Source organism: Squalius cephalus (assembly GCF_949319135.1).
Source record: "Squalius cephalus genome assembly, chromosome: 5".
Lineage (NCBI taxonomy): Eukaryota > Metazoa > Chordata > Actinopteri > Cypriniformes > Leuciscidae > Squalius > Squalius cephalus.
The window spans coordinates 34,126,416-34,138,815 of NC_137126.1; the positions used below are offsets into that span (position 1 = coordinate 34,126,416).

The 12,400-nt window shown below is 36.5% G+C and overlaps 1 protein-coding gene across 1 annotated transcript in view; it reads left to right on the forward strand.

The window, feature by feature from the left end:
- The window catches only part of whrnb (whirlin b), a 60,247-nt gene that overhangs the window by 12,076 nt on the left and 35,771 nt on the right, over positions 1 to 12,400 (forward strand). Inside the window, exons 2-3 of the mRNA XM_079870393.1 lie at positions 6,720 to 6,938; positions 9,692 to 9,817. Coding sequence (XP_079726519.1) covers positions 6,720 to 6,938; positions 9,692 to 9,817 — 345 coding nt within the window. The remainder of the gene's footprint in view (positions 1 to 6,719; positions 6,939 to 9,691; positions 9,818 to 12,400) is intronic.

The following is a 12,400-nucleotide window of genomic DNA, read 5'->3' on the forward strand; positions in this document are numbered from 1 at the left end:
GTTTTGTAGTCCAGGGTCACATATATCTTCTAATATATCTAAGCGCCAAACGTGCTTCGTTCAAGCACTTTCCGTTCTGTGCGCATTGCTTCTCTTTCCCGCTCAAGCGCTCCAGTAGCAGAAACACAGTGAGCAGCAAAATAGATTGATATTTTTGCTAAAACATTGCAGAAAAAAATACAATTGTTTTATTTTTATGTCATACACATATGACTCAGACTGTACAAATAAACAATTTTTTTTGGCAAGAAATGTTTTCATCTACATCAAGCATGTTAAGAGCATTTCATAATAAACAATGTTATTATGGGGGAAATTATTTATAGATGGCAAGGAAAGATAACTAAAATTTAACTGAAATTACTAGTTAACTTTGTTTTCATGATGAGGGCGTTTTGATTATTATGTACATTTTTGTTTTTTGTTTTTAGTAGATGCTTATTTTAAGAAAAATATAAAAATCCAGACTTCAAAAGGAAAACCCTGAACCCCCATACATCTTTTCTGTCACGATCCTCCGCTGCGAAGGAAATAGACCGGACCTCTTGAAACTTTAATTGAATACCCCTGCAGTAGCTTAATATCATCATGATTTTCTTTAAATGTATGCAACCTTCAGGGATTGTGTAAAAAAAAAAAAAAAACCTTCCTCCCTTCATATAAATATGTCCTCTGTGTTTGTGGACTTTTGTTTTACTTCCTTTTTTCCGTCCCATGTGCCTTTTTGTAGTCATTTTGTAGTTTTTTTCACTTGATTGTCTTCCCCAGGCCTGTTTTGTTAACTCATTATCTTGTTAAGCTTGTTTAGCCCTGTGTATACAGTATAATAGCCCTTGTGTTTCTCCTGTTGCTTTGTCAGTTGTTGAATGTAATGGTTGCCATTCTTCTCATGGTTATGTTCCTTTGGTCCTTGCGTTCATTGTTATTTGTTTACTTTGATAAGTTTTTTTTAGGTCCTCGACTCTGCCTGCTTTATCCTGCTCCCCACACATAACGACATGAAAACTGCCATTTTTGGCTGGACATTTTGAGCCAGTCTTCTGAACCATAAACTGCATGTGACTAATAGTGCCCTTCATGTAAGGTTGGAAATATTGTAATTACGAGTTCTGATCACATGAATGGCTGAGCGAAATCATATTTACAAGTGGAAAACTGAATTATGCAGAGTTGCCAAGTTGTGAAGTTGGAAGGTTATTTAAACATTAACCCTAAACATTAAACACTGATCTGTAATGTAGATGATATCATAATCACTATAATAAATATAATCTCTATACAGAGATCACTGAACAGAAAGCAATTACATTTTATTAGTGAATCATATTTTGCAACTTATTTTAAATGTACATGCTGTATATTTCAATTATTTAAAAGTGTGATGTATAACTGATAAATGACAGCTGTTAATGTAATCACTCGTCTTTGCCCATGTGCATGCGTAACCGTTTTCACAGGTTCACGGTTTTGAAGTTTGCACGGAGATGATAATTGTTGGCTAATCGTTTCAAAACCCGTTTTCAAAAACTTATTTCAAAGTTTGTGTTTCTACGGCAACCAAAACGCCTTTGTTGTGTAAATGACTGTCCAGAAAGAACAAAAAGTTTTCTGGTTTCAGATGAAACCGGTGTTGTGTAAACGCCCATAAATTAATAACCAATGATTTTTACAACGGAAATTAATCAATTCTGAACTTACTTAAACTGGACAATGACTTTCTTCTAGATCTGCCGTACAGCTAAAACAATCTTTGGTGCATTAATTTCCTTTTATCACTGTGAAGCTGCTTTGAAACAATCTATAATGTAAAAAGCGCTATATAAATAAAGGTGACTTGACTTGACTTTCACGGTTTGCTCTATGTTACATAAATATTTAGTTTTAATACCATGTAGCCAAATAAGTTATAAAAATGTATGATTTTGAATTCGTATGTAGATATTTGGATTTATTGTTCAGAATGTACATATTCTTTTTTTAAGGCTTTTTCCAAAGTTATGTTTCCGACTTCAGTGACATGTCGTAATAACATATGCCCAAGACCTGCACAGTCCCAAACCTTTTACTAGTGACTATCCTGAACTGTGAATCAAAGGTGGCAGACCGAGAAAAATATAAATGCAATTCATGTCAGTATTACATTTACCCCCGGTTTCACAAACAAGGCTTAAGCCTTTTTACAGACTAAAAAAGCGGCATGTCTGAGCTTATTTAACTGAAAGCAACTTGCACTGACATATCTTAAAATATGTCACTGACATTGTTTTGTTTTTCTAAAGCACGTTTATAAAAGCTACTTAAATGTCCTAATTGAACTAAGGTCTAATCCTGGCTTAAACTAAGCCCTGTCTGTGAAACCATGCCATTGCTTGCAATAAATTGTGTTTCATCAGAATACACCAAATTGTGAATGAACGTCCATGGAGAAAAATACCTTTTGCTTCCATGATGGTGTATATACAGCTAGGGTTGCCAACTGTCCCGTATTAGCCGGGACGTCCCGTATATTGGGCCTAATTTATTTGTCCCGTATGTGACCTCCCTTGTCCCGTTTATTGACTGCTACGCTGATCTAACCACTGGCTGATACAACAGCAACACGACACTTGAGAACGATCACGACACCGGTCATCATCCAATCACAGCCCACACTCACGCGCATCAGACCATACGAATAACAAACTCTAAATTGAGAATGAATCATTCTTTTGGGACAAATCATTGTTTGATTTGCGAAGAGAATCCTCTGCTGTCTGGTCGCTTCCGGTTCGATCCGGACTCACGCCAACGACAAATCCCTTTCACTGTCCGCGTTTTGATTTCGGCAAATCAGTTTTGGCGAATTCAAACAACGTGATTATTGTTCATGAGTCCAACATCCATCCAGCCACACAAGAAAACATGAAATCTACCTGTGGGAATAATATGCTGATGTGATTTGCTGCTCAAGAAACATTTCTGATTATTATTAATGTTTAAAAAAAAAGTCAGGATTCTTTGATGAATAGGAAGTTCAAAGGAGATTTATCTGAAAAAAAAAGCTTTTGTAACATTATAAATGTCTTTACTGTCACTTTTGATTCATTTAATGCATCCTTGCTGAATAAAAGTAGGCTATTACTTTCTTTCATTTCTTTCAATTGTAGTGTATAATGTTACAAAAGCTTATTCAGATAAATGCTATTGTTTTGAACTATGGTTTGTGTGTAATGTGACTTTTTTTGTATGACCTTAAAATTCGTTTTAGAATTAAATTGTTCATAAATAGGTTAAGCAAAACGAATGTGTTTATGTCTGAGAACCTTTTAAACACATACGTCAAGTCAAGTCAAGTATATTTGTATAGCGCTTTTCACAATACAAATTGTATCAAAGCAGCTTCACAGTATTAAATTAAAATAATACAACAAGGTTTGTTTCTAGTGGAATTTATTGATTGATAAAAATAAATTAATATTCCCAAAATATCCCCAACTGAGCAAGCCAAAGGCAACAGTGGCAAGGAACCGAAAAACTCCATCAAGTGACCTGACGGTGACCTAAAACTCCATCAGGTGACCCTGAAATGACATATACTGTGTGATACAGTACACAAATTTTGAGTGTCCCTTATTTTCCTGTAAAGAACCACAATTGTCCCCTTTTTTTCTTTTCTGAAGTTGGCAACCCTATATACAGCATCTACCAGGAGGGGCAAACATATGCTAACTTGCCAAACCTTGTCCATTTTGGTTGTAAACTTATCACCATAATTTTAAAAATCCTTTTACTGTCAGTTTTTAATGTTTGCGACCGTGGAAGCAGATTTGCATTGCTTATAATGAGGAAGCAGACCTGTCTATGTTAAAAGCGGTGAGGTCATTGTCTAATCATCGCCGGCTGTGTCACCACTCATTATATCCAGGCCACCACAGGTCTCAGTTGGTGTCTGTTCAGGTGGCTGGAAAGGAGCGTGGAATAGGATTGTTATACATTCTTATCAGAAGAAGGCTGCGTCTGCTGAGGCTCAGCACAGAAATGTCAGATGTGTCCTCTACCTTTGTGATAAAGAGACACTGGCTTTTGGTTTATTCACTAAAGCCCTGTCAGACATTTTCGTTCTCACTCTCCCTCTCCTATCTGCCTACATCTCTCTGTTTCTCACCTTTTGTGTTTGTTACTCTCTTGCTGAAGTTTGAAGAATTAGCTCAGACTGGTATATTGGCTCTGGGAGGCTGTAGGCCCCAATATACACTTGCTTAGGGGTAAAAAGGAGTTGTTGAATTGTGTGGGTTTTTTTTCAGGATTCTTTTATGAACAGAAAGTTCAAAAATATTCATTATGCAGTCATCTTGATAATTATATGCAGTCATGCCAATACAGCTCTAATCTACTTGAATGGGTAATACTAACATTTTCACAATTGTTTGTTAAGATCACATTCCAATAACATGTTTTAAATCAGGAATAAAATCAGACACAACTTGGTATTGTATAGTGTGCTGCTTTAGCTCAAATCACTCAAAAAATCAGGTTGGTTCTAGAGTAAACAAACAGGTGATTGGCTCTTTTAGCTGAGGGAATTCCATTCCTATAGTCGCTATATCGAGCTGTGTTTTGCTCTTTTAAGCTCTAAGTCGGGAATAGCTGCCATTTTTAGTGCTACCAAGTATCCTCCCTGTATAATGTTTCTGGTATGGTTAACTTGTTTGAAGTTTGATGAAATGATAAATCTGTGGGACATCTGAAAAACCTGTTATTTTAGAAAATACATTTTGAACCCTCTTACTCTTTCTCAAGATAGAATAATGTGACTCATCCGCTGTACTGTACATCCACACAGCACTGAGTCTCTCTCTTATTCTGCCTCTCTCACTCAATGGCTCTAAACTCCCCACATTCTGCCTGTTACGTAAAAGATCTGCTCGGTAGCTCTGGTAGCTGTCCGTGTTGTTGTTTTAGCACACTGAGGTGTTGTTATGTAGCTGACCACATTTGGTCAAGTGCTCCATTCAGAGGCTGCAGATGAAACGCTCCACACGGCTTTACAGGTTTGGTGCTTGTATTTTTAGCCCCCTGCTAAAAATACGTGTTTTGCTCAAAAGTGTTTGTGTGAGCGGTTTTAAACCAGGGCACACATGCCATTGTTCATAATTCATGCAGCAGCGGTTAGAAAAAGCAACACTGAATGTGTTGTTCCGCTCCAATTAAACATTTATGTTAATCTATGTAGATCCAGGTGCTTCTCTGTGAGCGAGCCAGAGGGATTTCATTCACTAGCATGGCTCTGTCTGCTCATAAATTTATGCCAATGAATGCTTTTTGTCTAGATTTTGAGAAGCCTTCTGTAGATCGAAATGTTCTGCAGATGTCTGTATTTGCTATAAATGTCCTTACTTGTAATCTTTGTAGTTTTTATACAGATGTTATACTTCTTCTTTGTCTGGATCATTTGATGTCAGTGTCACCAAGCTTGAGGAACAAACTCCAAAGAGAATCAGTTGCTATTGTTCATGTTCTGTGCACTGACTCCAGCAAGCCTGCCTCTCAATGCCTGTATTTCTCTTTATTCTCCTTTTTCTTCTCTTTCTGCTTTGAGAAAGCACAAAAACAAAGTGGTATCTGTATCTGCAGTCGCACTGAATTTTTTTACCTCCCTACCCCAATGAGACATCCAGCTCTGTCCCTATAAAGCATATTAAATGTCAGAGATGGATGTCTGTGGACATTTTCAGAGATGAGAGCAGTTCAGGGAGGTGGTGGGACTGATTTACATGGCTGGAGCCAACCCACAAGAGACCTGCACTAGAGTCAGTGAGATCTTTTTTTGGACTTGTTTGGCTCGTACATGCCATGAATGGAGAATTAACTCTCCAGCAGGTCAAATCACTATGGAGTCTTTAGGAGAAGAATATTACTGCTGAGATATAACCCAGCTTTTGTTTTAAAGCTGCAGTGTGTAATTTCGGCTCGTAATGTAAGCGTTTATCAATGGGTCATTTCATTTTCATTGATCGGCCACTATGACTGAATATTGGTAAAGTGTTCACAGTATTCAATGAACCCAATCTATGAATGACTTTTATATTTTAGTTTTATTATAGTTATTTGTGTATTTATATTTTTATTTTATTATATTTCAAATTATTAATTAAAAATCGTATTTATCTATTTTGTTCTGTTTTGGTTTCGTTTTCATTCTATTCCTGATTGTCAGCGTTCCCTGTCATTATTACTGTAGTTACCTTGGTTGCTGATTTGAGTTCCACACCTGTTCACTGTTACATTGATTATTGCATTTATTAACCCTTGGTTTTCTCAGTTCGGTGTTCTCTATTGTTTTGTGTTTTTAAAAAGACTTTTGGAGTTCATTCTGATTTGTGCATGTTCATCTACATGTGACAGATACTGAAAATGCAGACAATAATGGCAAAAATTCTGTTAAAATTCTATACTATTTTATCTAAATAAATAAAAAATAAAATGCTATGTAAAATGGATAACCTATACAATGTTATTACATTATTATTGTTTTTAAAGATGAGCTTTAAGTGATTGTTAGATGACAGCAAAGGTAATCTATTTTTTTTTTTTTAAATGAATTAAAAATCTCTAATATTGTGCATTCCTATTAATGACTAATTTGGAGGCAGGACTAACTATTTATTTATTCATATCCTCTTCAGTCCTCTTTTTGTCGCTTCATTTATTGTCCTCATCTATCGGTTTTCTGTTCACAGGTGTTGAAAGGTTCTAAGAAGCTCTCCATGTCAGTCTGTTCTATGGGACGGATCCCAGGTGGTTATGTTACCAATCACGTGTACACATGGGTGGACCCTCAGGGCCGCAGTGTGTCCCCGCCCCCAGACCTGGTGGACCAGTGTGGCTCAGGAGGAAGACACTCGGACATCCAGCAACTTGGACACTCACACATACGCCACGAGGATGCTGAGAAGAAGGTGAGTTTAAAGAGAGTTCATGATGACAGATTAATTGGAACTTAAGGCAATTTAAAATTCAAGAGCGAAGTTGTAAGTGTTAAACATCTGCGGCTTTTCCCTCTACGTTCTATTCTACTCAGTTTATTCATATTAGAAATGACAGCTCTAACAAGTGTAGAAATGAGTGTAATGCTTCAGTGATTCCTCTCTGCTAACTGCAAACCAGCTCTGCAGGTTTTTTCTCTATAGGTGCATTAACACACACACACATTCATCAACTTTGCTCACTAAGCCCTCTCACACCTTCATCCCAAATTCTGCCTCTTCAGCTAAAAACACCCAAAGGACAGCAGTCACCCATCACAACACTGCCGACAAGGTCCAAAATCGTTGCCACCAGATGCAAGTTACAGTACGAAACACAAGTCTGTCATGACTCAAGTGACTAACAACTTTTATCCTAGTGAAAAATGTATCAGAGGTTTTTATTGCATATCTAATAGTTTTTCCCCTCATAATCCTAAATGTTTTTTGACCATGTGGCATTATATATGTGAAATACTATATTCTAATAAAAGTATGCATAGAAAAATCACAAATATGTGCCAGATTTTTGTACTGTCTCTGTAAAGAAACAAGATAAAAATAGCTGGCAGATGTGGCAAAGTTAATTTTGTACCTTAACAGCCTATAAAACTGCAAAACCTATAAAGCCATAAACTTATACACAGAGATTTTCACTCATAATAACTGTCTAAACTCCAGACAATGGTTAATTCAACAACAAAAACTGTTTGTTTCTTGAGATTTAATTATGGATGATTCGAGATTCGAGCCCTAATTACAAGCACTGACAGTGATCTATATGTTTTGGATGGAGGCAGTGGAGCATGTTAGCTGCAGTGATTCTTTAGCGGGAGTCGGTGCTGTTGTGACTTGGCTTTGAGGCTGCTGATAAGAGTATTTCGGGAATATTTTAGGCCAGACTCACCTGAAATGATCTTTATGTCAGTGTGATTGATATGACCCATCTGAATTATCATGGGTTCAGATGAACTAGCCAAATCCATTACCCATTTATCACACTACGTTTAATGCATGAGGTATAAATAAGGATGTTTGTTTCCTAATCTAATCCCGTTTATAATATATGTACTGTATGTTTAATAATATATGTAGCACTGTCTGCAGAGCTGACCTTTAATGTCATGAGAGACACTATGAATTCAAACTAGAACCTTCCAGTAAGCAGTCCATTAGGCTACATCAGACACATATATAAAGGCAGAAAAGGTCAGAAACTGGCTGCTTCATCTGAAACTTTTCATTTTGCTACAGATTCACAAAGAATCTACCCGCATAGTTAGTCTGAATAAAGCTGAGGACAATTATATCTGGATTTTGGGAATCTGTTGATTGTTTTAGCACTAAACGATGCAAGACAAATGAGAACTAATAAAACATAATCACCACAAAGATTAAACCTGCAGTCAAGTTCACAGAGGGGTAATAAACAAAGCTTTATTTGATTTGTTGATAATTGTTCATTGGGGTTTGGATGCCGCAGTGGTTGGTTGTGCTGAATCCCAGACTTGAATCTTATTGGTATTTCATTCAGCTCGAACATCACTAGAATTCTGATGGGTGGGTGAGTCAGTTTATAGTCCTCTTCATTGCCTCAGCATTTACCTTTAGTAATGGGGCATCCATAATGAAGTCACATTGGGGCATCCATAATGCAGTCACATTCTCAACTCAAGGGTAAATATCCCACCCACTAACTTAATAATCCACTGTGTCCTATGTGTCTGTTTCAAGCGCTAGATACCTGCTGCTTGGGGCTAATTTCAGTGTGGTCTTTCATTTCTTTCAATACATGTGCAATATAGTCACTGTATGGGTGTTTCTTCATTTTAGGCACTTCATGTTCCAGATTTGAACTTTTCTTTTTGTTTTATGAAGGTCACATTAAGCTTCTATAACTTCAAATGTGTGAAAATCTGATTTAATTGTATCTATTTATTAAGGTGCCAACTATAAAATGAGTTGGCTGTTTTATTTCATAAATAATGAAAATAAAATGTTCATCACTGTCATTTTGACCAAATAATTCTTTTAAGCACAATGCCTCATTTGGGATTGGGAAACTGTGGCTATTTTCATTACCTTCAGAATAGTAAATAAGTAAATAAATAAATAAATCACTATTTTCAGTGATGCATCTATATTCACTGTTGGATATTGTTAGTGAAAAAAAGTGCCCAAAGTTAAAGAAACACCCATATTTGTGTCCAATTACAGTAGATTACAGATGGGAAAAAAATATATACATACATACAGAATAAATATAATACAGTTTTGTTAATGCAGCCACAGTATAGCCACAATGAAAGTGTGCAAATCGGAGTTTGGAATCTGAAATAAATCTGTTTATTTAGAAATAACAATTTGTAGCTGTGATTTAAGCATTGAATCCAACAGAAACTCTAGCATTATCTGTAAGTTTTGAAATGTTTATGACAGACATCACTGCTGTTTTTCACCTCATTTGTATAAAGTTGAACTTTTTGACACTCTCAACCCTTTCTCCGCTGTAAATTTCGCAATATCCCGTGGGAGCCATAGTGCTCAGCTCCTGTTGAGAATGAATTGGACATGTTAGGTTGCTTTAGGAGCTTTGCAATTGTGAGGACTTGTTAGTGTATGCATAAACAAGTGAAATGAACAAAATAATATATGTGTGTGTGTGTGTGTGTGTGTGTGCTCCCCAGGTGAACATCTCACTGGATGACGGGCGATCTTTGGGTCTGATGATCCGTGGGGGTGCTGAGTATTCTCTGGGCATCTATATCACTGGAGTGGACCGAGGGTCTGCTGCAGAGTACAGTGGACTAAAGGTAAAATGTCCCGAGTCACAATTTGAGAACTTGGCTTTGCAAATCTTAGACTATTTTAGAGCCCACTTTGGCTTTATCGCAATCCTTTGTCCCTTGACTCGGACGTGAGCTGAGTCCTTTTTTTCACTCTAAATCACAGCATAGCTTCTCTTTTGGGTGGGAGCAGTGTGCAGTGATTTGTTACTAAGGTTGCGAGGGAATAAAGTGGAAAACAACTCATTTACTGAGTGCAAAATTTACAAGCCACCTGACATCTGACAGGAAAGTTAATGTTTGAAACTGCAAGTCATTGTGTTTTGACTGGAAATATTCTTCACCTACTTGCTTAAAACGAACACATTGTTTCAGACATGTTGACATCTGATTTTTAGTTTTTTGAAAGGCTGCTACCAGCCAAAAGTGTTGCTGGGGTTCGGCATGTCCGCATTTACTGTGTCTAATTCAATCTGTGGTGTGAGTATATTGGTTGAGGCGGCCCGTGCCAAACTGGAAAATGTGGAAACAAAGCGGCACTAAATCCAAAGCTGGCCTCATAAAAGATTGAGCGGGCTCTTAACATTTTGGCACCAGTACATGGACAGAAAGATGAAAGATGCTTCTTCTTTCTCCAGTCAGCTGGAGAATGGGCCGGCCAGGCTTTTTGGAAAATATGAAATGCCTGAGTCTTCATCATAGCATCAGTTTAGCTTTAATCTGTTGAGATGAATTGTTTTGCTCATAATGTTGTGTTTTTTTATTTTTTATTTTTTTTTTAGTCCAGACTTCTTGCATAAATCTTTGTCTCTCTTTGTATCCTTATGTGCTTGAGTTATTCAGTGATTGGGCTTCAGCAACTACCGCTGCCTCAGAGACAGATAAATATTTTACATTGATAATGCAGCTCTGTGAGTCTGCATGTCCACAACCGTTCATTTGTATTCTCGCTGCTTTGTTTCATGGCAAAAATATTAACAGAAGGGTTTATTTGTAATCGTCTCATGTCAGGGCTGGTGTTTACTTTTGCTGGTGATAATGAGTTACACATTTCTTATAATTTGGCAGGATAGTGAGACAACATAACATTAAGACTGTCTTGTTGAATTTATTCAACATCAGAATGGTGATATAGTGAACGGAAATGACGAGGATCACTAGTCTGAAGATGTAAATGTGAAGATTTTAGACAGGTATGACAGGTGGTTAGCCTAGGTAAAACTAGAACATATATAAACCAACAGTGTCAATGTTGTGTTAGCATGGCTGTTGGTAACACTTTAGAATAATGGTTCGTCATTAATAGTATGCAGGAACTAATGCAGGAAAAATTAGTAGTATTACACTAACACTTCAGCTACTATGAATAAATAATATGGAAAAAAACTTTACTAATCAGTAAGTAATATCAAATTTAGGACTGAGATAGTTCAATATTAGGTAATCAATAATTATTGAATTGGCCTAATTAATAACTATCTATTACCAATTAATTACTGATCACAACATTATTGTGTGTCTGAGACATAATCAGTCATCCTTTTTACCCTGAATATAGTCATAAAATGCATCACTAGATACTCAAGTGTTGTCTTGTCACTCTGCAGGAACTACTAGTGATCTGGACCATTGATTACATATTGTTACATACATTTTTTTGTGAGTTTATTCAGATCTGCATCCTGAGCACACGTGGTAACTATTATATTATGACTATTAAATATATAATTACTATTATATGACTATTAAATTATGAAAGGTGAAAACCATTTTTGTCTGCTGATATTTTGATATATCACTTATAGCACATGCTATGAATGTCACCGAAATGTCTACCTCCGTACAGCAGCTTTCCCAGAAGATCCCAGAAGGTGGGAGATTTTTTTTATTTAATTGCATAATGCAATTATCGGCCCCAATAATTATGAGTTTTTCCTTGAGGTGGATTTGGACCTTTTTGTATTGCATGAACACATAAATCTCCCACTGGGCTCAACAGTGTTCTGTGTGGTGCGCAACTGTTGATGTACTGCTCTAATGGAAAGTGGTGGTTGAGATCAGGAGATGAAAGATTGACTGCTTATTTTTTGGAGAGGCTTTTCATTTTGCTTTCTCTATAATTGTTTGGGTTTTAGTGAAAGTGTGCTTCTTCATTTGTACCTCTCATCAGTGGACCAGAGGTTCTACTCCACAATGAACCCCTCTAAACCCCAGTCTCCTCTTCAATAAGAAATAACTAAAAAAAACTCTCCTTCTAATAGCTGTTAGAAGCAGAGCTAAATAAGCCCGGAGATGAAAGGAATCTAGACACACTTACCATGAATGAAGTGCTTGATTAAAGTTTAAAGAGCTGTGAGAATCAGAGGTAAAGGTTTTGTTGTGTCTTAATCAAAATATTTATTGCACAAGTAAGAATAAAATGTTCAATTTCATTTTGAAAATATCTGTTCTATATTTTAATGTATTTTCTGATGGCAAAACAGCGTTTTCAGCATCATTACTCCAGTCTTCAGTGTCACATGATCCTTCAGAAATCATTCTAATATGCTGATTTATTTTTGTTATCAATGTTGAAAAACAATTGTGTTGCTTTTTTTGTAGAAATCATGG